The 27537-nt window shown below is 45.3% G+C and overlaps 10 protein-coding genes across 10 annotated transcripts; 3 read left to right on the top strand and 7 right to left on the bottom strand.

The window, feature by feature from the left end:
* Nucleotides 1–499: 499 nt before the first annotated feature.
* On the bottom strand, nt 500–1189 carry JR316_0004162 (uncharacterized protein; the record flags this gene model as incomplete). The annotated part of the gene is given in 2 exon segments (XM_047889931.1): nt 500–727; nt 743–1189. 2 exon segments carry the CDS (start codon nt 1187–1189, stop codon nt 500–502), a joined length of 675 nt encoding a protein of 224 aa, XP_047749692.1.
* Nucleotides 1190–3343: 2154 nt separating this feature from the next.
* JR316_0004161 (uncharacterized protein) lies at nt 3344–4453 on the bottom strand (the record flags this gene model as incomplete). The annotated part of the gene is made up of 3 exons (XM_047889930.1): nt 3344–3625; nt 3689–3710; nt 4152–4453. The coding sequence occupies 3 exons, from the start codon at nt 4451–4453 to the stop codon at nt 3344–3346; spliced, it is 606 nt and encodes a 201-aa protein (XP_047749691.1).
* Nucleotides 4454–6558: 2105 nt separating this feature from the next.
* On the bottom strand, nt 6559–7094 carry JR316_0004160 (uncharacterized protein; the record flags this gene model as incomplete). Its single annotated transcript, XM_047889929.1, has 4 exons — nt 6559–6607; nt 6664–6699; nt 6763–7017; nt 7072–7094. The coding sequence occupies 4 exons, from the start codon at nt 7092–7094 to the stop codon at nt 6559–6561; spliced, it is 363 nt and encodes a 120-aa protein (XP_047749690.1).
* A 965-nt stretch (nt 7095–8059) lies between these two features.
* Nucleotides 8060–8643, bottom strand: JR316_0004159 (uncharacterized protein; the record flags this gene model as incomplete). Its single annotated transcript, XM_047889928.1, has 4 exons — nt 8060–8093; nt 8243–8293; nt 8347–8382; nt 8444–8643. 4 exons carry the CDS (start codon nt 8641–8643, stop codon nt 8060–8062), a joined length of 321 nt encoding a protein of 106 aa, XP_047749689.1.
* Nucleotides 8644–11089: 2446 nt separating this feature from the next.
* On the bottom strand, nt 11090–12580 carry JR316_0004158 (putative glycosidase C21B10.07; the record flags this gene model as incomplete). The annotated part of the gene is made up of 6 exons (XM_047889927.1): nt 11090–11261; nt 11342–11487; nt 11577–12023; nt 12083–12291; nt 12347–12414; nt 12480–12580. The coding sequence occupies 6 exons, from the start codon at nt 12578–12580 to the stop codon at nt 11090–11092; spliced, it is 1143 nt and encodes a 380-aa protein (XP_047749688.1).
* Nucleotides 12581–13491: 911 nt separating this feature from the next.
* Nucleotides 13492–14712, bottom strand: JR316_0004157 (uncharacterized protein; the record flags this gene model as incomplete). The annotated part of the gene is made up of 7 exons (XM_047889926.1): nt 13492–13656; nt 13707–13774; nt 13831–13922; nt 13982–14132; nt 14197–14255; nt 14308–14569; nt 14628–14712. The coding sequence occupies 7 exons, from the start codon at nt 14710–14712 to the stop codon at nt 13492–13494; spliced, it is 882 nt and encodes a 293-aa protein (XP_047749687.1).
* An 894-nt stretch (nt 14713–15606) lies between these two features.
* Nucleotides 15607–16830, top strand: JR316_0004156 (uncharacterized protein; the record flags this gene model as incomplete). The annotated part of the gene is made up of 8 exons (XM_047889925.1): nt 15607–15691; nt 15752–15837; nt 15931–16013; nt 16069–16127; nt 16191–16341; nt 16398–16486; nt 16540–16607; nt 16666–16830. The coding sequence occupies 8 exons, from the start codon at nt 15607–15609 to the stop codon at nt 16828–16830; spliced, it is 786 nt and encodes a 261-aa protein (XP_047749686.1).
* Nucleotides 16831–18492: 1662 nt separating this feature from the next.
* On the bottom strand, nt 18493–20701 carry JR316_0004155 (uncharacterized protein; the record flags this gene model as incomplete). Its single annotated transcript, XM_047889924.1, has 3 exons — nt 18493–19612; nt 19663–20621; nt 20672–20701. The coding sequence occupies 3 exons, from the start codon at nt 20699–20701 to the stop codon at nt 18493–18495; spliced, it is 2109 nt and encodes a 702-aa protein (XP_047749685.1).
* Nucleotides 20702–22980: 2279 nt separating this feature from the next.
* On the top strand, nt 22981–24204 carry JR316_0004154 (uncharacterized protein; the record flags this gene model as incomplete). The annotated part of the gene is made up of 7 exons (XM_047889923.1): nt 22981–23065; nt 23123–23384; nt 23442–23500; nt 23557–23707; nt 23761–23849; nt 23909–23976; nt 24040–24204. The coding sequence occupies 7 exons, from the start codon at nt 22981–22983 to the stop codon at nt 24202–24204; spliced, it is 879 nt and encodes a 292-aa protein (XP_047749684.1).
* Nucleotides 24205–25947: 1743 nt separating this feature from the next.
* Nucleotides 25948–27335, top strand: JR316_0004153 (uncharacterized protein; the record flags this gene model as incomplete). Its single annotated transcript, XM_047889922.1, has 6 exons — nt 25948–26041; nt 26099–26140; nt 26209–26453; nt 26509–26587; nt 26644–27017; nt 27078–27335. 6 exons carry the CDS (start codon nt 25948–25950, stop codon nt 27333–27335), a joined length of 1092 nt encoding a protein of 363 aa, XP_047749683.1.
* Nucleotides 27336–27537: the final 202 nt, after the last annotated feature.

Here is a 27537-nt window from a genome sequence, read left to right as displayed (position 1 = left end):
GAGAGTTAGATAGAGGTATAATATGTTGTTAGACTGAATAGAGGCTTACTATCCAAAGTCAGCTAATTGGACGGAGTAGAATGGCTAATAAAGATATTAATGATACCAACTGTCCTATTAATGATTTTTACTCAATATTAAATTGCGCATAAAAATATATAGTTAGCAATGTAGTACCTATAGATTAATATTATACTATTTATTAAAATTACAGAAGACTACAAAAGCTACATATATGACTAAGAAATCTACAGAATCTACTGACTTTTGGTAGGAAGCTACAGGAGCAATAAAATAGGGGGGCAGTCAACAAGACTACCCAGCCTATTATACAACCATAGCACTACTGAATTTTTTCTTTTTCTGCAGATGCAGAGGGTTCCTCAGAAAGGCGGGAATAGTATATTTCGGACTGCCCCCACCAGCGAAAAAATTATAAAAACAAAACTAAAAAATTAACAGCAACAGAAACAGAATAGCTTCTCGTACAGGTAAAAGTTTAGGAGTTCTTGTGTACGTGAACCTGGATAACGTTGCCGTCATGGTCGTCATCATCATTGTCGTCAGCATCTAGATGGATATAAACGTTGACTTGAGTTTCTTCATACTCTCCGGAGCCGTCTTTGGAAGGCAAACGATCGTCGTTATTATTGTTGTCGCCTTCGTCAACTTTGACATAGACGTGGACAATCTTTGTTGTTGTGGTGGACTCGGAGGAGGAGACAGTCTATTCGCTATCGACTTCTTCCTCATCGTCAATAACATGGAGGTTAACGTAGACATAGACGTCTTCAGAGTCGATGGAGTTGCTAGACGAGTCCTCGTCCTCGTTCTTGTCAACATGGACGTGGACCTCTATTAGTGGGTTTGTACGAGAAACTGCACCGGGCGCTAGAGCTGAAGAGAGTACCCCTCCAAGGTTCTCTGTACGTATGTTGCCAATCAGTGGTTCTAAAGTGCTTCCGCGATCAAGAACTGAAGACGTCGTCCCATCGGCATTGTTCGTATTAGCCAGGAGGCCGGGAGGAATTAATGAATCTAAGGGTCCTGGGTTAACATTGATGATGCCGTTGGATTTGCGAAAGTGTAGGATGGCGGTTGCGGAGATTGGCTGGATACACTGGCCGAGTGTGAGTGCGAGCAAAATTAAAAGCTCGAGGAAATAGAGTGAAGGAGTAGGTGGCCACATCATTTAGAAGTATTACCCAGTCTGTGCTGGGGTACATTTTATAGGACACAGATTGTCTGTGGACAAGGATAGAAATAGAGTGATCTCTCTCGGATGTATATGGTCCTCTAGTCACTGTCCACTAAATTGCGCCTCGAGTAAGAAATTAGTTTATTTTGATATAAGGGGGCTAGTCATAACCAGGGTTAGTATCAAAATACATCATACTTTAGTTGTATACTACTAAGTATTCCACAGTCACACTCGGGCAGATCTCAGAGGTGCAAGCACATTGATATAATACTGGAACCGAACTGGAATGACTGAAACCGAACTATGGAAATGTTGCATGAAGTAGCGTAAGCACGAGGATTCACGTAGATAAGCCCATATATTAACCACCTTGTGGAAATCAGTGGTCCCTTGCGTAGACAGACTTCAATATCACGGCTCTTTTTGCCGTGCAAAATTGGAGCGGAGAAGTAATTAGGTCATTGATTAAAGATGAGCATTTAATTAGGATCTCTTTTATTTTAAGCAGCAACAAGATTGCTGATCATGTACATACCATTGTCTATACTTCCCATAACTACTTGTCCCATCATTACACGTCTTTGCTTGACTGCAATGATATTTTCTTATAGCTAGTTTTCTTCTTGTAACCGCGCGCTTTGATGCCAATGCAAGGACCTTCCGATTGAGTAGAGATTCCGAACAGAAATTATGTTCTTCCTTAGGTGTGCTTGGGAATACTACTGTAAGATTCTGTCAATGATCTGGTCAGTCCTTATTAACCCAGTCAGTTATCCTGGAGTATTTATCTTTCCTCATACATTTTGAAGAAAGATGCATGGGAGTATCCATGCTGAAGAAGGTGTGGAAGTAAAGGTGACTACAGTGTTAGCAGACCTTCATTATTGGGTGGTGGCGGTGAAGGCTTGAATCCAAATATCCGATAGGTACTAAGAAAAAGTAATTACCGCTTTTTCCTTTCACAATTGAATGAATATAGCATGTTGCTATATGCTTCTTCTGTTCGTATGCGTAGGGTTTAAATGTACGAGCACATTGGGACAATTGGGCGACTTCAGGCAACTTCACCTCTGAACCTGTTGTGTTTGGTGAAGAGTTGATTGTGGCTCCAATAACAATAATCTGGTTGTGGTCGAAGAAAACAAGAAAAGGGATATATCTGCACTATTGGTCACACCAATTCTTCCAATGATACTTTACGATATCATCATCCAGTTCGCCCATTTTAATTGAACGGTACCCGCCCACTGGAAGTATTAAAATAGGTTGTCTTGTATTTGAAAAGGGTTTTTGATCAATGTATTATATAGTCAGCGAGTTGCTGTAGGCGCCATGTTTATTGTTTACATCATACATCGAAAAACTGGGCAAAGTCGCTCGGCTACCAATGGTGGCTTAACCCCCCTAAGCTCACCACGGATCCCTGTTTTGAATATGGGCCGTAGCTCCCATATATGCTTACACCAAACGGTCGGTAGGGATAGCTGAACTGAGGTTTTGGTGCGGGATCAGGCTCGGCGTCGCGGAGTACGAGCTCGTCGGCGTGCTTGGTGGACGTGGAGTGTGTGATAGCGGAGTCGGTGTTGCTGTCGCTGTCGAGTCGGGATAATTCGTTCTCGGACACTGGTAAGGCCACGCAGTGGGCCAGCAGTGTGGATATGGCGAGGAGGGTGATGAGCGACGACGACCACATGATAATGTGGATCTTCAAACACGCTCGTTAACATAGAAGATGGAATAATGGGATCGGTGGGGGAGCATTGGTTTGAAGGTGGGTGCTACATACCTGTGTGGCGATTCAATCGACTGAAGCTGTAGCTGGGTTTGCAAGATTATGCTGACCTTTGACGATGCAATGAACATGCCATTTATCTGGGTTAATCATACAGCTATGTTGTCAGCGAGAATGGTGCTAGTTGGTTCTAGCATCTCTGATAATTTGGATTGCCATTTGCTAGTTCCCGAATAACGAATAAGACATGGTTTTAGAACATCCTTTGAATCAGGTTGCTGATAAGCCTTTTCCGCGGAATGCAGGTATTTGTACAACGTAGAGACGCTGATTATTTGGATAAAAGTTGATGTCGAATCTTAAATTGAGATACTGCTCAAATTTAGAGGTCATCCTAAACACGAAAACTGCTACTTCGTGCCGACTATTCCCTGTCCGGGAGACCCCTGATATATAGTACCTGCAACGATGACTGGTGTGCCCACGCTAATGCGAACACCCTGACGCTTGTAGTGGATAGGCGGATTGATGATTTGGTGTGGGGATAGGTTCGGGGGTACGATGTTCGATGTCAGTGTACTGGGGGAGTCGTCAAGCCGTTCTTTGGACACTGGCAAGGCTGCACAGTGGGACAGTAGTGTTGATATTGCGAGAAGGGCCATGAGTGACAAATACCACATGATAATGAAGGTCTTGAAGTGAGTTTGTTAGTATTGAAGATGGTTCATTTGGATTAGTGGTTTGAAGATACATACCTGGGTCAGGAAATTTAGTTGACTGCAAGAGCTGGAGGTGAGCGTATGGAGATTATATTATCATTTGACGCAATATAAACTTGTTGTTTATTACATTGAATGATAGGGGTATGTTGTCAGCGAGAATGGTGCTAGTTGGTTTTATATATTTCTTTTGCTAGTCCCGAATAAAGAATAAGTCGAGCGAGCGTAGATCTTGTCACCCTTTCCCTCCAACCTCGTTCGACGTGAAACCTCGTGCAATACTTATGGGCCATATCTCTGATACAAAGGTATCTCATGCCAATTGAAAGCCTCCCGGAGCTAAGCCTTATATAATATATATACACATTTGACGCATAGATCACGCTTCACATGATCCATTAGACATAATTTCTTCCTCCTTCACCTTTGTTCCTCGTTTCCTTCCGCACAAAACAAAGCTAACTAACTGACTTATTTGTATCTACCACCTGTCTATCACCGTATACCGCCCACACTTCCACCAATTATTCCCTGTCCGACGTGCGACCGATACGATTCATCTGATCTGTGGGTGTTCTGGCTATATACAGGAGTGCTAACGCCTGACGACTGAGAAGGATAGGCGAATTGGGGCTTGAGTACGGGATTAGGCTCCGCAGCATGGAGTGCGAGGCCGTCAGTGTGCTTGGTAGATGCAGGATCGGTGAGTCGAGATATTAAGTCTTCAGACACTGGCAAGGCCGCACATTGGACCAGGAGTGTAGATATTGTGATGAGGGTGAAGATTAACGAAGACCACATGATAACGAGGGTATTTAAGAGTTTCTATGAGTATGGAGGATGCACTTTGTGGATTGGTCCTCCGTCAGGCAATGGCAAGGAGCTGTAGGTGGGTTTGCCTGAATTATAATATACTTTAACGATAGTCTGGATAAAACTTTATGTATCTGATTGGGTGTCAGCGAGAATGGTGCTAGTTGGTTCTAGCTTCTGTGATGATTCGCCTTTCCTCTGCCATATTCACAATTGCGATTTGCTAGTCCCCGAATAAAAAAATCAGGACATCAAAGTGATGACTAATATACGGCAAGTACTTAGAGCCTAGAAAGAAGCATAAAACTATTACAGCCAGAAACCAAAGCATTTACTGCGTCTCAGCTTACGGAACCGTAGTCTCGGGGGGCCTGGAATACAAGATTCTTTGGAATACGGATCATTGATCTGTCTCTCTATTCCCTTGAATAGTGACCTCCCCTCTATCGAGCCACATCCCTTCCACTTAGCCACCCCCATTCAGCCATTCCTACCTCTCCCAGCCCATCTAGTCGGCGACACTTTCTACACCACCCTCTCATGTCCCCTAGTCGCTCGTGAGAAATTGAAGGACCGGATAAAGCCGAGCAGACTTAGCCGAGCGACGCCCGAGCGCAATTTTGCTACCCTCGTTCAACATCGAATCTCGTCGAATATGGTCCTTACCTCTCAGACATGCAGCGATCAAACTACCTCAGTGGGCATGATTGTGCCATCACTACCTCATTGAACCATTTTTGCGCAACGCGACTAGGACAGCATTCTCATCGCCAGCCTGCAGCAGCTTGACGAAGGTAGTCCAAGGTAACCATCCTTTTTCCTAGATGGTTCGTCACTTACATATACCGTCAGCAGCTATGTATTCCATTCACATCATACCGCAACGCGTCACAGAATCGTCCTTCGACATCATCGAAATGTGTCGGCCTTTCGCCTCATAAACATGCTTGCCCCCAACATACCCATCCCTTCGCCCCTATGCTGCAATGCCACGACTACGATACCGATGGCTGTTTCTATACCGTGTGGCAACAAACATGCAGGTGTACATCTTGCGCTTGCGCTTTGGAGAATGGGAGATCATAGCAAGGTGTGTTTTTGTCATGACTCGTGTTTACTCTTCCGCATAACACAGAATGTGCTCCCAGTTCCACGACCTTGCTTATAATTCCTCAACTTCACCCTCTGAGCCAGCCACTCACCATCCTAGTGCTCCAGAGACTCAATTCCGAACGCCCCTCAGCGACCCAGCCACTCTCGAGGAAGTCATCCATGTATGGAGCGCGTCTACGTTAGGCCAGCCTCGCTATTCAATCCTGGTTCCAACTCACAAGTTCCTGAAAGCAAAATGGCGCAATGGGCACGACACTGAGATCGCATATACACGCGCTTCTCATTTCATCTCCTAGGCACGGACAAAACATGACGCGGGGAAGGCGATTCACGTACAATGAAGCACGTATATGCTGTTGGGAAAGATGTCCGAAAGTTGGATTCAAAGTTGGTAAGTGACATAAGCCCTACTCTACGATCATAGCTGACAGCTAGAATTGTTTACTTCCAGCCTTTCAATTACCCGCTGAATATTGCATATATCTGACGATGGAACGAGGTCTGGATGTGCGGAGTGAGAATGGGCGGGAGACGAGAGTAAAACATTGAATATGGTGGTACTACTGTGTTTCAATGAATGCCGTGAGTGGATTTTCCTGTTCGCTCTAACTGTGGTCGAATTCCCATCTTCGACTCGGAGTCTCGTAGCAGGCGATCCCACACGGATAACACTTCCAAAATGCGCAGGGATAATCGTTACTTATAAAAATGGTGGAAATTCAGTCGGTAGATACAAATTTCATATTTCAACTCGTCATTCATTCTTATGATTCATTGCGCCATCATTAGTTGGCCATCAAAAGCCGGTTGAAGATCGACGTTCAGTTTAGACGACTGGTTCTCTGGAAACTCTCCTGTAATGTGTCAGAAAGATTTTACGACGGGAAATTGTTCTCTTACGACGCGAAGGCTCTTGGGGTGACCCCACAGGAACTTTGGACTGGTGAGTACAGTATTGCTGTTATCATAATAGTGGATGCTTACGGCGAAGTAACAACAAAGTCGTTGAATTGCTGCGCCATCAAGAACCTTTGACGTATGTCAGCCGAGCACCCATTAAGTGAGATAGAGATTTGGTGACGTACGAGCAACCAGGGAACCGAAGACCCAATGTGTATGTCCTGTATTTTCATCCCATCAATCTGTGCAAGCTCAATGGTTTCTTATAGCTAGCCGATACGTACCCTGGGAGGATGCTATCATCCACAACGACGTCAACAGACCCAGAAGCCGCGTTGTTCCTCGCGATGGAAGCGAGATGGAGGAACTCGGTGTCGGTGTTCAGGCAAATGTCTAGGTTTTGTGGGTCGTTGACGCCGTTGCCTGATGTCCATGAGACTGTGAATTTGCGCCCGATAGGGACTTCGAGTGTGGGTGCGGAAATGCTATATTGTCCGAGGACCATGCTGAGGTTTGCGACGAGCATGAAGAGCGCTGAGCTAATTTCAATGTGAGACTTGTGTATAGGGCCTGATTGGTGACTAACAACTCACAAGAGGTGTTTGGAGGAGAACATTGTGATGGTTTGAAGAGGGATGAGGAGGTGCAACGCTTTGTCCGTACTCAAGATATCTGCGTTCTCTTTATACTTTTTTTCAATTAGTCTTCCATCGTTTTGATGGTGGCCTTGACTCCGTAACTCCCACGATACAGTATTGACGAGTCATCAAATTCCAGGCTTGGAATACAAAGTGAAGCGCTGTGAAGCGCCAACCCTATGTATTTCATTCATCTGCACTGAGTCAGAACGGATGACAGTTTCCACTCAATCTACCCGGTCTTTTTTGCGTCACACGCAAGCGAGTCCAAGTCAAAAGGAAGAAACTGACGAAGTCCTCTGAGCGGGTCCATCACGTATTTTACAAGCTGCTATTGCGTTCTTTCCTATTGACAATTGAAATTCCGGTGAAATAGTGGGTGCAAGTAGGACGATTTGCATACTGAGATATATCCCATGTTGCATAGGCAAACAACCGCCTATATTTGATCTTTTCAACACCATCATTTTTAGTATTTTGATCTCGGTCCCGAGAGGTGGTTACGATTTTCTCCGTGGCAGCTCCCCTCAACTCCCTCACGCGTACACAATAGTATTTTCTCAATATAAATGATCTACATATACAAATGTTGCCTCCGGAACTCATGGAAAGATCAGGAACCTATAAATACATCGACATAGACCGGTTTTGTCTGTTTTTGTGCGCCAAGTCTGAGCAAATACATCCGAACCATGCCCCGCTGCGCCGTGGGACAAGGCGTAACGAAACGTGGTGTGACTCACTATGATTATAGCGTTGATATGCAATGGATAGCGCCCATGTTGATGAAATATCTTTTTAAAATATGCTTTTTGTATTCAAGTCGCATCCACGGTACAACGGTACAAATTACATGTCACAGGCAGGCGCTTCTTTCTTCGCAAAACAATCGTTTAATACAACGCGGTTCAAGTCTGCCATTCATCCAACGCAGTACGTTACACTATGCCGAATGGGAACGGCCCTTTAATACTCTCCTGTAATATCATCATTAATGAGATATGACATGAAGGAAATGTGAAATGACTGACGAATAAAATTCCCTGCCCCTGATGTCACAGGTCCTGAGGACAAATGTTCAATCTATTGAGACATAGAGGGATACATTGGATGAAATGAAACTCACGGAGTCGGTGACACGACAACAAAGTCGTCAAACTCTTGCGCAAGCAAGAATCTAATTAGGCATGTCAGAATGACGCTCAAAGTAAGGCAGATATGATAACGTACGAGCAACCGGGGAATCTGATTCCCAGAGTGTATGTGCTGAGAAAATATGGTTAATCATATACGTAGATAAAGGAGTCATAATAGATATGCTGCATACTCTGGAGGGATAGTCGAGTTCAAAGTGATATCGACAGTGCCTGAGATTGTATTATTTCTCGAAATAGATCCGACAGGAATGAAGACAGTGTCTGTGTTTAGACAAATATCAACATCTTGCGGCTCGCTGCAGTCGTTGCTCGAAGTCCACGATACAGTGAACTCTTGCCCAATCTCAACGGTGAGACTGGGAACGGACATCGTGAACTGTGCCAAAGCAGCACCAACGTTCAAAACGACGAAGAGCAGAGTGGCACTGCCAAGCAGTTAGTGGGTAGCATTTTAAAGGTGCAGAAAAAGTTGCGTACAAGATGTACTTGGAGGAGAACATTGGAAATGTATCGTAAGAACACAATGTCGTATGAAAGGAATAAAGTGCCTTCTTATACCTTTGGCTGTCTCTGATAAATAATTTTTCAATATATCCTGGTATGAGGCGGAACATTAGCCGTAGTCCAGTAATGCGGACATCAATTCAAAGTCATCAGAAGGAAAGCTAGAACTCGCAAATCCCAGAATGACCGCCAACGCATCACAAAATGATAGTAACTCACGCCGTGAGTTACTAACTCACCATTTCCATATTTGGTGCTTTGTGACCATTTTGACCATTGGGTGAGCAAGATCACCCATCAGTCACAGCGCCCAAAATGTACATTTTCACCATTTATGGAAGTCGTGAGCTGTCAGCTCACGACCGTGACTTGCTACGCAAACGTTCTCACGATGTAGGCGTGCGTCTATGCGCACAATGACAGTTCAACACGGCATTTTACCCACACTCCCGTCTCCTGACCTCATTCTTTTATGAGAGGGCTTGACGAGGAGAGCACTACATATCAAAATTACCGCCATCATCTACAGAAAATGATTTGGTCTTGCTTCGCTTCCTTATTTAAACGCGTAAACACCCATGGTTTGTCATGATTGCCAGCAGAGGATCATTGCAATTGGAAGAACACCTCATATTTGGGCTCTATCATACAGTGGTGTATCTATCAATAGTACTTTGCCATGAGGAACCTACAACTACACAGGCAGACGATAAAAATTCTCACCACATAAGCGCCGTGTTCCCCGTAATATTCGTCTTCTCTAATTGTTTTGTTATCAGGATAATAAGACATGCGCTCGGCATGACTGTGATAGATGAAAATAATTCTCGGTCCGTCGAATACTTTGCAGTTCTCCTTCAGATTACTATCACTGGGTGTGACTGTTTGACTTTATCAAGGAGTTCAGTAAGCCCCACTTTCGCCTCGTCCTTGATATGGTGATCTAATTCTCCGTGACAAGCGAGAAGTGTCCTCAGTAAGGGAGAAGTAATATCAGCACATTCCCACAATTTCCAAGTAACTGAAGGCAATGAAGAAAAATTTTAAATCCCTGAGAAAGGAGGCCGAGGTAGGCTACCAGCTGTTCGGTTTAATAGTCATGGACGAATCAGCTTGAAGCAGGACAAGATCCATATAGTATTCATGGCTCTGGATCCTGTAAATCAAGAGTTCCTCAGACTGAAGTTTCCTCGAGAAGTGAAAGGATTTTACCATTTAATTTGGCATACCGAGAGTAGTCCATGATCGGCGTCAGGAGTGGCATATAGCAAGCGACATAATGTAGCTACAAATCTCAAAGAGACTCATACAATAGATTGTCTACATCATATTCTGACCAATGGGAAAACCCAGATTACACCAGAAATTTGAAAGCACGACGTGAGCAAAGTTGATGTTGTGTGGTCCGTCTTCGTCTTCCTCCTCACAAGCAATGTTATTCGCGCTTGTTCGTAGGCCCTTCGAAGAACCCGGAACCCCTTTAATAATCAGGTAGCCAGCGTTTTCAAAATAAGCGATTTGCAGTTCATGAGGGTAAACTGTTGTGCAAATCAGGTTTTCGTAGAAGGCAAGCTTAGCGACCAGGACGTCCAGAGTTGGAAATGTTGCCATAAAGAGAATCGATACCAAGACAGACCAAAAGCAGTTCCAGTATTCCTTCTGTTACGTAAAATAACCGACACCTATATAGAGTTTTAAGGCAGTGAAAAGAGGTACCCGAGCCCTGAAGCTGAGGATTGGGTGGAGCATGTGAACGTGAAAGGACAAAATTTCAAGGACAAGAGCGTTGCCACTTCACGTTGACTCCAGATCCTTGCCTCATGGCTCGGTGCTCAGTTGACTTTGACTTTGGGGATGAATTAGGGTAGCAGATTTCAGACGATGGATAGGTTATTGCAGTGAAGATAGAAACTGAGAAAAAATTTAATCATCAGACATCCATCGCGCATCGATTGATGGCATCGCTCGCGTGAGAATTTGATGTGGCGTAACGTGTTAACGTCCTGAACTTCCATTTCAACTTGAAAAATTTATTGAAATGAAAATTTTATAGGAAGTGAATGCTAGCGCTGATGTTTGAATGACGGTTAAATGATATAAATTTCTCATGTACCACATATCAGCTTTCGACCAGAGGATACTACGTCTGATTTATCGAGTCCCAAACAAGGGGTAATTCCAACACATTGTCTAGTTAAACGGTATTAATACTAGATATGACAACAATAACAACAAAAGGAAGGTAATGGGAGTCCATAAACGTTATTAATCGTCCCGTGGATATACAAAAAGATAGCTCATGCAAAAGAGCGTTACATGAAAAAGAGTGATAGGAAAGCAATTCCACACAGAACAGAGAATGACGTGGGTATATTCAGCGAAACACCGCTGGATTTTGTGCTTGCTTGAGCGCCGGGAGATTGGGTGCCTGTACTGCTTCCGCTTGTCCCAGACGCTGTAAGGTTCGTTTTCGGCACAGTCGAACTATGAGATTAAATGAAATCACAAGTCGCGTCAGATCGTGTCAAGCATCGCTTCTGTGGAATTAATGAAAGCTAACTCACTTTGAAAACACTGTAATGTATCTGATCTCGAAATACGCGTCATCGAATGCAGAGGGGTTGGGTACAACGTCGGTACACTGGGCGGCGACGGCCGAGCAAGTCTGGTTGAACTTTTCCACAGCAAAGTTTCCGCATACATTTATCTCCTGATTATATTGAGGAATATAGGATGACAGAGTGAAGTTCATGATTTCATCAGGCACAATAACAGAAGCAGGGCCAATGATTAACTCACGAGGATCAATGTCTGTGGCCCAAAGAACTTGGTCGTATCGCATGTCGAGCTGGGATAGAACGCAGTGGGCGTCCCCCACCCGTCAGGATTCGGACTCGCCGTGGACAAATCGGCAGGAATGGTAGGGCGGGGGAAGAACCATATCCGCATGCCCTCATCGTCCCACAGGAACGCAAACGCGCCACCGCCGTTCCCCGCAAAGCCCGCACCGTACGAGAGCGTTGTGTCCTGCACCTTGCAGCCCTGATCGTGGTTCGTGACATTGAAACAGTCTGTAGAGATGAGGTCGCCGGTGATGGCCACGTCTGTCGACGCCTTGCATCCGTTCGCGGTGTGGAGGTTGTATGCGTTGGTCGTGGCGAGGTTGATGTTCTCGACAATGTCGATCTCACCTAATGAGGGCCAGTTTGCACCGCCGTTCATCCAGAACGCTGGCCACACTGCGCACTGACGCAGGAAAACAGCGCTGAGTATGATGAGGATGGATAACCCAAAGAAACACTCACCCCAAATGGCATGTGTACCGCGTCCATGATCATCAACGTCCCAGGGGTGATGGGGTCTTTGCTCAACAATTGTAGACTGTTCCTCACGAACGAAGCGTTCCCAGTACCGTCTGTGAAGTTGTCCGTCTTTACAATAACGTTGCCAACTGAATTGACGAATAGGAGATTCTGTTGTCGTGCAAAGGCCTGGTCCGTAAAATTCACGATTCCTATATGCATGGTCAGCGCCCGTGCGTGAACCTCCGTGCTACAATGTATCCTCACCATTGTTTGACGGATCTCCCCACCAGTTAAGAAAGTCGTCACCGACTTTGTAGTTCCAGAGGTCAAAGCTGTAAGGCGTTACGATCAGACGTGTCGAGTGAAGGGTAAAACCGCAAGTCAAATAGGGACGTACAAGGCATCGCCGCTGTAGTTCAACGCAAGCTGCATTGGCTTCTGAGCGGCCTGCACTGAAGCAGACGCGAGCAGTAGTCCGGCGAGAACCTGGCCGTACATCTAGGCGAGGTGGGTCGAAAACAGAGAGTGTGGTTGGAAGGAAAGTTGGGTGGTGGGGAAGTTGGGAATGCACCAAACGGCCAGCGGTCTCTGCCGCGTGTCGATGGCATTGGGGCAAAATTAAAGTGCACAGCAGTTAATTATAGTCTTTTCTTGATGTGCCCAATCGGAAACGGCGGCATGAGGTGGTTCGGACTCGGTTGGATGGATACCCTGTGAATGGGCTTTCCCTCGAGTTGGGCTTGGTGATTTTGTGTGAGGCAAATGATCCGGGAGAGGAATAATGACATAGCGCTACCCTTCGGATGACGGCATGATGGGAAAGAAAGTCTGGAATTGTACATATCCAAGGGGCGAGGTCAGCCGACTGACGTTTTGTTATCTCCGCTTCAATAATTTTTGAGCGAGGGTCGGTTGTTGTTGAACGTGAGTGTCATCAGGGCCGCCCATCGAATGTCGACGCCCCACCTCAATCTGCCACTACAGGCATCAGAGACAAATTTGTGGATGAATGCGAGTAGGTGTGATGAAAGTTTGGCGGACGGTAGTTGTCCATGAAGGGGTGTTGAGCGGTGCGAAAGGGCAAGTCTTCTAGCTCACATATTTGGCCATTACTTGACGTTCTAATTCACCATGTGTCAGGTATTGACCACTCGGAGAAACGGAACCGATTTACAAGTTACAGCCTTTTTTCATCGAGTGGGCCTTCAGAAATATGTATTGATATCAGAGGGGTGAGCGCGAACCAGGGACAGCGAGGGACTCAAGGAATGTGAGGTATGAATACACTCACATACATCGCCATATATGCATGAGTGGAGATACCTGGGTATCTGTGTTTGGGTACTGAAGGTACATTTCAATTATTATAAACATCTAATACTATCTACTCGATTATTTTCGGCAGTTCCTCAGAATAGTGAAAGATACCCTTTATGTCTGATTGTGTCCTTCTGCTCTCCAGTTTTGGGGTCACAGAAAACGATACCATCCAGATTATCGTTCAAGAAGAAGTTATAGACATGTGCCGAGTCTTTCTGGCCACCGAATACCACTCCCCAGAGGATAGCAAAGCCCTGTCGAGTTAAATTCAACGAAGAATGAAGTAATGAAAAATGATCCATACATCTCCAAGTAACTCGGTAGCTCCCCACTTCGCAACATGGGACTTGCTAACAAACGCAAAGTCATCGCCTTGTGAAGCTACGTTAGAAGGAGACAACGGTCACGCATAAATCGTCTAGACTCACTGTCGAATATCTCCTTCCTCCATTTCAACGAACTTCCAAGGCCGGATCTATGCAGGATATCGTCACGGACGCTTTTTGGGAGCACAATGTAGCTGCACAGATTTCAGTATCACTTGGCCATGAATTCATGGTGAGGGATTGCTGTACGTACATCCCCTCTTTGAGGTAGCTTTCGACGTTGTTGTCGACAGACTTGTTACTAGCAAGCAAAGCTTTTATTTCCGTCCCAGTACGACTAACTCGACGGAAGACCCAATCCTGGGTTGGTGTTGAATCAATCTGCCATCCAACGACCTGAGTACCTAGATGAAACGTTACGCGATGAAAACACCGTCAATCAAGCTGGGACTAGTCACTCGTACTCACCAGGGATGTGCTTTTTCCCGGCGAGATCAAGGTAGGTCTTGCTAGCGACATTTTGAATTCTGGAACATTTGGTTAATGATTGAACGAATACGAAGAGAGATAATCACCGACTTGAAGTGATTTCCGCTCGCAATAATCCTCCACTGCGAATTTTGAGCGTGTGGGGTGCCAGCTAGAGACGCCCACCCTTGCACTTTTGTTCCGTTCTTGCTGGACCCCTCGTTCAGGTCGAGATAGGTGCCTGTTCTGATATTGCGCAGAGTGTAGATCCCTGGATGACCATCTACCTCCTTCACCAGCCATCGTTGATTCAACGCCTCTTTTTGATCTGACTGGCTCCAGATATAACTTGGTGTCCCGTTCTCGGACGTGGCTAAACGGTATGTAATTAATGATTGCCAACATTAAGACTAAAAAATATTAAGGCGTACGCTCATACAGGTCTAAAAGAACATTGGTATCGTTGTACTGCTCTCTGCTGGCAATGGTGTACACGTGGTTAGGCAGGAAATGCATAATTTTATGAGATGTCAAGGATAGGTTATGTCAATCCATTCCATTCGCTTCAGTCCCCATCTTATACTACACTATACAGTGCTGTCAAGAGTCTTCTTTAGCATCCGTCACGCATATTTAAGCTCACGTACAGACTCGAAGGACTACTCGGGACATTCTTACATGTTGCCGTGATACGCAATGGCATCGATTGACGGAAGGTGTGAAAGTTTGTTGTTTTAGCCCGGTATTCTTTCAACTCCGTGATAAAACAACCAAGTTCCTCCACCAAACTCTCTTTGAACTTACGAAACTCCCTCGAGAAGGGACCATGAAAGATGGTGTACCTGAGGTTGGACTGCGATTTTTATGCGTACCGTCTCCATACCATCGGCACAGCGTTGGGAGCTCCAAGGTACGATTCAGTTTCAACATCAGAGAAGCGCGGTCTGAAAACTTCTGGGGCATCAAGGTCCTGAATGGCAACTTGGTTTCGTATATTTTTTGATACTGTACCTCAACTGTGCCTGAAAAATTCTGACAAGAGTTTAAGTGTTACCTCTCCGTTTCTAGCAAATCGCGGCTATGCCTCTTGAACTGTAAGTCGAACAATTTTCAGACTTGTAACCTACGAGGCTAGCAGCTTGCTAAGCTTCAAGCTACTCCGGTGTTATATGCTCACCGGAGATGATGTTAATACCCTGAGGACAACTAATTATGTGCGGAGTGAATCTATTTCTATTTGACGTTTGACAAGTGTCAGTACCAGGCGTCGGCGACTGATTTTGTAAAAATGCTGGAGGAATAACGTATGTGCGTGCACACGACAGGTCACACAGACAAGCTGATATATATTAACCGTTTCAACAAAGTGGAATAGCCACCGATTCATACGAGCAAATTTCTATCTCAACAATGTCTATTCTCTCAGGTCACGTTTACAGCATCGTTAGTAGAGGGCAGGTCAACGACACCAACGTTGCACTAGACCTCTTAGGCGGTATGTGTTTTTGGTAAAGGAATAGCCTACGATCTCTTTTTACCGGGTCTCTTGACATAGGAAGTTCGGAAAAAGGAACCCAGTGTCAAATCTGGGGTCAATCGACCACCAAGGACGTGTTCAACCAGTTATGGCTCATCAAGGAGGTACTTGGGCAGCCGGGCGTTTATACCCTGCGAAACCTGCGCTCCGGGACCTACTTAGACTTGAGTGACGGGTTGTAAGCAAACGGAACCAAGATTCAAGGATGGTCCTCCGCTGCTGGATCACCATACGAGAAAAATCAGCAGTGGAAGTTCGTACCGAATGAGCCTTATTTCAAGTGAGTTTTATATATTATAATTATAATGGTATACTCATGAATTCGATTATCAAAGAATACAGAATGTTGCTAGCCAAACATTTGTTGATGTCTTCCAGAAGAACTACGCCGCTGGTGAGTCATTGACGGGCACCTGAATTTCTTGACCTAATTATCATTCGCCCGTCACGCGTCCAGGGACGAAGGTGCATGGATGGCAATCCTATGCCACGGAATCTCAAGACTGGGTCATCCGCCGCGTGAGCCGTACAGGCGATGAGATTAAAGCCGTCCTCTCAAAAAATCCTCATATCACCAAGACATGCAAAACCTACCTCCAAGATGGATTGTACGCTAGTTATGCTACTCATTTCCAGAGATTATGCCAATCTGATATACATTTAGATATATTACTCTTCCCAAAGGCGTTCGGGAAGAAATATACAGCAAATCGGGATTGAAAACCCTAAAATGGAGAAACCAAATATTCGACTGTGAGAAGCGTTGCTCTGAACCAAATCCCATTGTTCTTAACTTCCTTTCACAGGTGATGATTTCGCGTTTATCACAAAGGGTGAAGTTGCAAAGTGGGGCGCCCAGGAGCTGTTGGCAGATGTAAGCAAGTTATATCCCTACCGACAATGCTATTTGACAAAAAAAATTATGGCTTTAGGGTTTCGCTATTCTGTGGGGAGTGATGTTCGGTGAAAAAGGCACCAGCACACACGCATATAATTTCTACTTGAATGAATCACTGGACGCTGTCGTGTTTTTCGAGCCCCAGAATGGGCAAGAGATGGCAGATATCGGCTACCAGGGATACTTCTCAGTGTTCTAAAAATACTCGCGCAAAAGTGATCACACTATCCAGTCAAGCAACCGTGACATCTTATTTTTAAAGAAATATACGCCTTTCGTAAGCTCTGATTCATCTATGCTAAGACTATCTCTTTCCATACCATTCCTGGAGTTATAACATGCTCCACAGAATCCTGAAAAATGAATCCTATCCCTCGTCTCTCAGCCAATATTTTTTCTTCCCCAATCCACACTATCAACATAACCCAGTAAAAGGGTCTTTGGAATGTTATCGAGTCGTTGAAGAAATTGTCATATATGTCCATCTTCGAAAGCAATATCAGCTCGTGTGTATTTTGCTTCATCTTCGGCAACCTATGATTGTCGAATTTTATACCGCCGATCGTTTGCTTTTGGGGACCCCAAATTGGATGAACCTTTGCCCAGGCGGAGCTTTGAGGTGGATTTCCGAAGCCATGGACACGAACAGTATAAGCAAAAAAATGTAGAAAGGTATACTTTCGCTTTGCAAGCTCCTGGGTGATTACTGCCTGTCGATCAGAGTCACTGCTGGTAGGGTAGGTCGGTAGTCCTGCGGCAAAATCGGAGCTGTCCCGACCGTATGGATCGTTTGAGTTAGATCTATACCCAATGTGGTGGTCTTCAGGTTGACCGTACTTATCACACAGCTCCGCACTCCATACCAAAGAGGGATTGGTATCTTTAAATCCGCGCTTATACCATACAATATATGTTTGCGTCCGAAGCCACGAGTTTGCAGAATCAGGGCTTCCGCTTTTTCGCCCATATCCGTCCCGTAATCCACTGCAGCCAGCCCAGGACCAACTAGGAAATCCTTTGCGTCTGGAAGGTCGTTCAGTTGCCAATGGAAATGCATCCCAACATAGCAGGCATATGTCAAAAGACGAAGTGAGTAATCCCTCGAGAACTCCGGACCTGGATTGTGTGGAGAGAAAACGTAGAATACCAGGGAACCCATGGATAGTGTCGGACTCCTGGGATAAAGTACGATCGGCATAGCGAAATAGCTGTGAAACATAAGAGACCAATGTACGTGACTCATTATTGTCCATGAAATCGATACCACCGCCCAAGTGAAGGACCTCGTTTGTTGCAGCAGGAAAATTATCATATATGGTATCCTCGCTCCAACAATTTGTTCGGCATCTGAAATAAATCCGGGTGCTTGTAAATACAATGGTTCTGTGCGAGAGTACAAGTTCTTGAAGGCTTTAATATTTAATGAGCAATCTATTCATGATGCAAGCCACGAAGATTTAACTTACGTCCATCCACGCCTTACGTGGGTCCCTCTCATCGAGATATAAACTCCCGTTGTTTCTGTCATTGAAATTCCTGGCAAAACCTCAACCACCTTTTGACGCACGACCCTGGATCCAGGATGCAGCCCTGGAAGTCCCGCATTATAATTTCCCCCATGAGCAGCAATAATAGTGCATATGGCGCCCTGATAAACGAGGTCCATATGGGCTATACCATCCAGCATATCTTCATCATTGTCCTGAACCAGACAGAGGCTATCAACCCATAGGTATCGCTCTCCAATCATTTGTACAAGGTCAATGGCATGTTGTATGGTTTTTGGGATTTTACTCGCGACAGCCACCGACATCAGTCACGTGTGAGTACGTCAAGGAATGGTGCTCTTGTGAACTTGGCCCTAGGCCAGAACAATTTCCTTCCATACCTTTCCCGGAGAAAGAACATATTCCATACAATCTTGAAAAATTAACCCAATACCTCGCCTCTCCGCTAAAACCTTCTTCGTACCAACCCATTCAATCAGCATAACCCAATAAAAAGGCCTCTCAAATGTAATCGTGTCATTGAAGAAGTCATCATACTGATCCATCTTTGAGAGCATGACCAGCTCATGTTTGTTTTTCTTCATCTCAGGTTTGGTCTGAATATCAAACTTGATAGACCCGATCTGACGCCTTTGGGGGTCTAACAGTGGGTGGACCATTGCCCAGTCCGAGCTTTGCGGTGGAGGTCCAAAGCCATAGGCGCGGACCGTATACGCAAAGAAGTGAATGAAGTGGTATTTTCTCTTGTCCAATTCCGCTCGGATGATAAGATCCCTCTGACTATTTCCAATTCTCGGCTTGGTTTGATTTCCATGTGCTTGAATTTCCGATGCACATCGCCCGTACGGGTCCTCTGCAGTTGGCCTGTATGTGATATCGCTAGCCTCAGGTATCCCGTATTTTGCCTGTGATTCGAGGTCCCATACTAGGTCCAGCGCATACGTTTCTGGGCTGCGAACGTACCAGACAATATAGGTTTGTTTTTGAAGCCATTGGTTAACAGACGCTGGGTCCGTGCACTTGCGGCCATACCCATCTCGCATTCCACGGTGCCCGGCCCAGGACCAGCTAGGAAATCCCGCTCGACGGCCTACATCATTCACGCCGCGTGGAAAGTTGTTCCAGCAAAGAATGCATACGTCAAATGCTGCCGTGAACATTCCCTCAATGATTCCAGTCTTGCAACGGCCCGACAAAAATCGTAGTATCCCTGTGAATCCATGTATGGTATCCGACTCCTTCGTTAGATTACGACCAACGTATAAAAAGAGTTGTTTGACATAGGATGACAAAGGGCTGTTTTCATTATCATCCATAAATTCTATTCCACCGCCTGAGTGAAGGACCTCGTTGACGGCTAAAGGGAACTGGTCGTAGATAGTGTCTTCACACCAGCTGTTAGCACGGCATCGGAAATGGATGCGGTTTTCTGTGAAGATGAGTGCCCTGTGGGAGAGGACGAGTTCTTGATGTCTATTGATAATATTGATTAGCACGCTGGATGACGATCTAATGGAACTCACGTCCAACCACGAGTTCTGTATACTCCTTTCATTGAGTCATAAACACCTTCTGTCTCCGTCATGGATATTCCAGGTAGTACCTCAGTAATGTTCTGAGAAACCGTTCTAGAACCTGGATGTACGCCTGGTAGCCCTGCATTGCAGTGTTCTCCGTGAGAGGCAATGATTGTAGCCAGTGCACACTGATATACGAGGTCCATATGGTTGATTCCGTCCAGCATATCCGCCTCGTCATCCTGGATTAAACAAAGACTGTCAACCCAGAGGTAACGTTCTCCAATCATGTGGACCAAATCAATGGCATCCCGAATTGTTTTCGGGATTATATCGCGATGCCTGTCAAATGCGCCCTTTCCACTAAGGTCTTTCACTGTGTTTTTCGTCAAACGGATAGCAGGGAGACCTGGACCCCATACATAGCTGAGGGCGAGGTATCGAGGGTCCCCGGAAGCTTCTACGATACAGTTAGTTTCCGTATCCACGAGTCTAAGAACCTTGACCCCTACTCCCTCCTCCGACGTTCGAATGATCCCTCGTCGAGGGGTGCACGACCCTCCGTGTTGCGTTTCACAGAGGGTGATCCACTTCTTAACAAGACCAGGATCAATGCTGGGTTCAACTGTGCGAGCGAATCCATATGGCGACCCAGGAGTGTGTCCAGTCAAAAAACTGATATTCCGCCCACGGGTAAACATGAAGAACCCTCCTTCCTTCTTCCATTCGATGTAGACAGTTGGATTCTGCTCAAGGTTATATTCTCGCATGATTATAGGGTACATGAACACGCAAAAAGGGCAGCGAGGACCCGACACAGTAGCTTTGCGCTCAATCTCCTTCCAGGGTCCGAGCGAGTATTTGAAATCTGGGCGGTTCTCTGTTTTCCATAGATCCAGGTTTTGACAAACGTCGCATAGGGGCGATAATCCAGATTGCACAGCGGCCTGAACATACATTGCTCTCTAAAGGCTACATTAGCGAGATTTCTCACGTCAGATATGTTTTGCCTTACCACCTCCTTTATGTAGTCTGAGAACGACATCATCGATGCAATGTCGAGGGGAAAGGTAAAATGGTCTGATCGACTTGCTCTGTTTGTTTTAAATGGTGTTCAATTGAATTGTCATGTCCGATATAGGCTTGTCGATATGACGTGTGAAGATTTGAGGAATCGGCCGTTTGAAAAATTAGACTCGAAATAAAGTATTAGGAATGATCTTATACAATTGATTAACTCACCTCACATAGCTCTCCAACTTCAAACGATTCAATATACAGAACAGCCGCAGGTGTACAATTCAAAGAAACAACCAAGTGTGTTCCCGCAGTCGTAAAGGTGAGTTTAAAGTTGAATATGGTGAGCAATTAGATATTGAAATGTTTAAATGCAATTCCAGGGAATCGAACATTTACTTGTCGAATCGTTATATGTGCACAGTTAGGGGAAAACCAGACGAGATGCCATGAACTATACAACCATAGTTATTATCCCATTCTAAGGCATTATTTTAGAGGGCGTACCAAAATATGTGCCTCAATGTCCAACTCGACGTGATAACCCCTGTATCCGTTTGACTGTTTTGCCTCGACATCATCCATAAAACGAGACCAGTGAAGGTAAAATGACCGTAAATGGGCACTTAGAAGTGGTGGCTTTCAGGGGAAATGATAGACGTTGGCTTATATGTTGGACAAGCATTAGGTGGTGAGTGTGGTCGGAGAAAAACGGTGGTCTTGCTACCCGTCACCCGGATCACGATATTGAGTCTCCGCTGTAATTATTGCGCACGAACCAGTAAACGACGTTTGAACTAATCCTAAGATGTGAGTAGTGGATGCGTTTCCGACTCCGTACAGCTGGTTTGTTCTATGACATGGATCTGCTAAGGGGATAAATTATCTGGGATATTTGGACCCCGTTGATTTCTGTAAGCTTTTAAACCAATTATAGTCGCAATAGGGCAATCGACTCGTCGGAAAGTATCTCATTACCCCCCATCACCCTTTTCCGACCCAGAAACCGATGCTACTTGAGTAAGTATCCGTTTCATGGAAACGATAAACTTTCAAACATAGGCCAGTTTATAAAATGTGATGTCAGCCACACGGAGCGCGCACCAATAGTCGCAAAAGAACACTCATCTTCATGACAGAAAAAACCGCAACCTGACTGAGGAAGTGTTGATTGCAGAATTTCATAGCGAAGGTGCCCCGTAGGCGTGTTCCATTTAACAATCAACAGGATATTGCTACAGCTAGATTGAGGCTTGTTGTCGCGAGGGTACTCGACGGAGTTTAGTTGCAAGAGCATCGAGCTTGTGATGGGGGTAACATAGAATGAGGAGGTCGGAGAATTCTAAGTAAGAACGTGGCCATTCTGTATCACGAGGAAACAAAACAACCCAATGGATGCCAGAACCCCACCTTGTTACATTACCTAATCTTCCAAGGACCAAACGTCAACGAAAAGTCCGATTCCCGGAAATTATGCTGCAAATTACGGATGAGGGTCCAGATATGGATATCCTGGTGGCGAGTTTTGCAGGGTATGCCGACACTCTTCTATGACGTTGGAGAATGTTCCATAAATCGGTACATAATGTCTGTGACGGCTTTCAAATTAAGAGGAACGGAATATTCATCTTCCGATTCATATAAGAGTCGAATCTTCTAAGAAGGATGATATCGCATTCAGTCTATTGACTCATGCGAATGTTCTGGGAATAACATGCTTTGAAATGAGTCAACGTGCAAGTGAAACGGCACGACAAGTTCAGGTGTTGGCTTAAACGCCCTCGAGTTCAAAGTTATTCCCATGAACACAATGTTTATATTACATCTAATATCTGCATCAGCAGCGAACTTCTCTAATTTAACCTGGCGGGTTACAATAACTTGAGGATACAGTCTCTTTAAGCACATGCGTCTGGCCGGCTCTAAATAAACGGCTGAGCAGTTTAACTCTGAGTTGAGCATGTGTATAAAGACTAGTTTACATCGTACTCAAACCCTGACCGATGTGGCAAGAATAGATCTGCAAGGCCAAGGTACAAACGTAGACGATGATTAGAAGCAGCGGAGTCGTCTTTTTACGGGATAGGTTCAAGAGATTATTGACCTTCCCTATCTTCTGAATACGGTAAGCTTTTTTTGGATTGAATGGAACTAAGTAGGTCTCCGAGTAGGCGGCAATCGATTTCATGCTTTCGGGGATAAGTTGTGTACATACAGCCAAATGAGGGTGCTGAATAACCGTATAAAATGGCGTTTTAACGCAGAACTATCCATCAACTCATATACGTGAAGTTTTCTGCAGCAGCAATGTCCATTCTTTCTAACCACGTCTACACCATCGTCAGCAGGGGTCAGGTCAACGATAACAATGTTGCCCTGGACTTGCTGGGAGGTAAACGTTATCTTTATCGACGTTACTCGCAGCTCACATAGGTCAATTTCATGGCAGGAAATTCGGAGAACGGCACTCAATGTCAACTCTGGGAAGATTCCACTACAAAAGACGTGTTCAACCAACAATGGATCATTCAGGAAGTCCCAGGACAGCCTGGCACTTACACCCTGCGCAACCTGAGGTCTGGAACCTACCTCGATTTGGATAATGCCTCAAAGCAGAACGGAGCAAAGATCCAAGGTTGGGCCAATGTCGTCGGTACATCATACGCAAAGGATCAGCAGTGGAAATTTATCGCCAACGGCCCCTACTTCAAGTGAGCTTAGAAGTTGGAAAATTAGAAAAACCAGCGTCTCTAACGCAAACCTTCCAGGATCCAAAATGTTGGGAGCCAGACCTTCATTGATATTTTCGAGAAAAATTACACTCCTGGTGTGTAATTTATTTGCTCCTGTAACTACTGTACTTAGGTACATTGTCGCATGTAGGAACGAAGGTCCATGGATGGCAACCCTACCCAACCGAATCTCAAGATTGGGTTATCCATCGCGTGAGCCGCACCGCGGATGAAATCAAGGCCATTCTCTACAAGAATCCTCACATCCCTCCCACCTGCCAGACCTACCTCCAAGACGGATTGTGCGTTTAATATCACTCTAGAATCTTGAATAAAACGACTCATATGTAGGTAGGTACGTCATGGTCCCCAAGGGCGCGCGTGACGAGATATACGCCAAGTCGGGGCTTAAAACAACAAAATGGCGTAACCAAATATTTGACTGTAAGTAAAGTTACCTTGAGCGGGTGTACATTCTGCATATTCACGTATATATCTGCCAGGCGACGACTTTTCATTTGTTACAAAGGCTGAAGTTGCCAAGTGGGGTAATTCGGAGTTGAAAGCAGATGTATGAGATCTTCTTCAGTTTTTGATTTTTCTAATTGTTAAAACATGATCTTCCTTTTCTAAGGGAATTGCTATTCTCTGGGGAGTTATCTTTGGCAGCAAAGGCTCTATTGGACATGCGTACAATTTCTTCTTGAATGACACAATGGACGCTGTGGTCTTCTTCGAGCCCCAGAATGGGGAAGAATATTCTGACATTGGATACCAAGGCTACTTTAGTGTCTTTTAGATAGCTTGAAGGTTAATTCTCGCTGGCACTGGAGCGAGTAAAATATCCGTGTTTTTCTTGAAAGTTCTTTTCGAAACAGAAATATTGCATTATCTAAATTTTCCTACTGCATAGAAGTCTTCGGAAACAAACATAAATAGTGAGATGAAACTGATATACAAGCAACTGCCAAGACCTAACAATTTGTGTCTTTCACAACGCGTTGATGTATAGGAAAGTAGTGAATTACGCTATAGAGGGAGAGAGCAGAAGGGTCATGGTACCAAGGGTTGCCTGCGGAAACATATTATAGGCGAAATGAAAACACCGTGAGCTCAGAAGCTGAATGAACATTTCCATTGAACATAGATCAATCAAAGTGGGTGGATCAATCAAACCATGATGAATTAGCACACATCACCTTCTGAGCGCCTTCAACTGACATCAGGGAGGTTCTCTTCTTCATGTCAGAGATAAATTGCGCCGGTACACATCAGCTGGTAGACCCATAGAAGCGGAATATCTCCTCTTTGTCCACGCCTTTTGACTTTGTGAATCGTCTTTGGTAGGTTAATAGCCAGAGATTAATTTGCTTGGTTGGCTCACTAAGGATCACTGGCAGTATGGTAAAGGAACGTTCATCAAGTATATCGAACTATCGTTCAGGCTTGACTGTGATATTCAAACTAACATGAAGCTTAGATGTGAAGCTGAGGAAACGCTGGCGGTGAACACAGGTTGAAGGACGAGAAAAGAAAAAAAAATCACGGTCGTGGCTTTGTCGTTCCGGGATTGCCCGGTAATGATTTTCGGTCATGCGCCAGAGGCCATAAATCTCTGATTCCATCCTTACAAGTTCAAGGACACTATTAAGTTAGCTATTAGTAGGCATGAGGTAGAGTTAGCAGGACGAAAGTCGGTAGAGTTTCCAGAGTTTCATGGTATCAGTGGACGGGCGCCTCGATGGCAGATTTCGCAACGACGAGGTCAAGTGAGCGAATAGACTTTGTCTATACAAACTGTCATCCTTGCTGTTCTAGGGACCACTGGTTAGAGTAGATATGAATGCACCAATGTGCTCCCTTTTAAAAGGGTTTCTCACGTTTACATTCACTAAATCCTTTATCTCCAGCCCCACTTGACTCGGAGCTGTGAAGGTCACCATATCGACATTATCAGCACGAGATTGGTCTTATGATTGATCCAGTCCGTGTCCTGATAAATCTATCTTGAGTTATTTTTATTGTCATTATTTGGGAATCAAGCTGGTCTTCTCATCTCAGTCTAAGAATAAGTTCTTTCTTTTCTGTGATTATCGACCTCATGGATGCACAGCCTCAAACACTCCATGAAGCCGGAAGCACCGTTGAAATGAGCCGAGGTTACACACATCTGAGAAATTGCATTAGCATTTTAAATGTTATTGGGATTTTGATAGCTGAATTGTCGCTAGTGAGGTCGATCTTGCGTTCATTTTGTCGTAGCAGCCCGTCGCATCTCTCACCCTACCACCCGCTAGTGCGATGTACAACGGTCAATCAACAATAAGATCACGGAGTGGGATTGATTAATGCTGAATATACAATACTCCAGTGCATAAATCCACCATCTGTCATTAAATCGATGCGATCAATTGAAGTGGGAAGAAGAGCAAGGAGCGGGTGGATGTGATATAAGTAGGTCTGATTCGTTGCTGAGTAGTTTCTATACATCATTCTTGTCAGACGGCCCCTCTCCCGTCCTCCCTGTTCTTAGTATTCCAGTATGGCTGATACAAGTTCAACGATTTCACCAACTGCGGAGGACTATACATTGAGTGCGAGCCTCAATGCGGCGATGTTGTTGAACTTTTTGATAGGTAAGTGACAGAATTTCTGGAGCGGGCCTTGACAATGACATACATTGCGTTTGTTAGGGATATACATGATGGTGTACGGAGGGACGGTATACCTATACTGTGCGTTTCCCCTTCCTTTACGACAAAACAGTTCAAACAGGTCTGAACTTATCAATCCCGGCGCTTAGGTTCGAGAAAGCCGTCAAAGAACCATCTGAATCGGCGGCCGGTTCTGCTGACGCTGATGTCAGTTCCGTTCACGCTCGCGTTTGTGGACTTCGTGCTGCAGTGGTATCTCCTCAACTGGAGCTTTGTGACGCAAGGCGCAACGCGCGAGACCATTTTCGAGGCGATTGTGCTCAGCCCCAAGGCGGTGGCGGCGGTCATCGAGTTCGTGCAGGGGTTCCTGCTCGTTCTCTCGAGCATGTTGCTGGTATGTGCAATGCCTTTTCTGTACGAGTGACACAGAGCTCATGTAAATTTGGAAGATATGGAGGTGCTATTACCTCTGGGACGAGGAGGTTCGAGTTGTCACTGCCCCATTGGTTCTTCTGGTGGTACAAATTGGTGAGTTGTAGTGGCGGAATTGTGTATGACAATGCTAATACTGACTGGAACGGAAGCTCTCGCGATCACAAATACTGTGCTAGTCGGAACGACTCAGCGCACGCTCACACAGTTAAAGAGCGATCTGCAGCGACACATGACGGCATCTTTGGCGTTTGTGTCGTTCGGTGCTGCCGCATACACTAGCCTGCTCATCGCCTACAAGCTGCACAAAACCTCTTCTGAGACGCGAACTGAGAATGAGACGCGGATTTCAGAAGCCTGGGCAGCTTGTCGCCGTATGTCGGATGCGGTTGTTGATTCGTCTTCCGCAGTTGCCCTGGTGCTCCTGGTGAAGGCTGTTATGACTGTCATTGGGCCGTTTTGGGATTTAGAATCCCCGTTAGTTGCGGCTATTCCATACGTCCAGGCTGTTCTTGATGTAACTACGGTGCGTAGTAGCATATATTCGCTGTCCTGGGGTTATCATTGATGATTAACGCATTTTTAGGGTATGGCACCGACCATCATGATCGCGCGGCTAGTGGTAGCAAGCGCAGAGAAGGCCAAGACGACTGGAACGAAGACCCATGTGTCCCGCCTCGATTTTATCGCACACCAGGCAACCGACAAGTCTACTAACATCACTCGACTAACACAATCGCAGCTCACGGGGTCGGGGGGAGCAAGCGATATCGCAGATGAGGAGAAAGCGGCAGTTCTTGATTTGAAGAAGGATTCTGCGTCACAGGGGGATCTTCAGACTTGAGGACTGCTTATTGGTAGTCTTCGACTGTCGTGTTTGAGGTGTACTTTGTCTTTGTGTGTATCTGTAGCTATTTAAAACCGGAACAATCGAGTTGTATCAACAGCTAGCGCTCACCTTTTGCGATCATCTCCGATGAAAATGTATATATATCAATGGTTTGGATAGGTCAAATGGACACGGAAATCTTCTACTGTGGTCTGGA

Source organism: Psilocybe cubensis, chromosome 4 (genome assembly GCF_017499595.1).
Source record: "Psilocybe cubensis strain MGC-MH-2018 chromosome 4, whole genome shotgun sequence".
NCBI classification, from domain to species: Eukaryota; Fungi; Basidiomycota; class Agaricomycetes; order Agaricales; family Agrocybaceae; genus Psilocybe; species Psilocybe cubensis.
The sequence above is the reverse complement of the archived record's forward strand: the minus strand, read 5'-3'. Positions and strand labels throughout refer to the sequence as shown.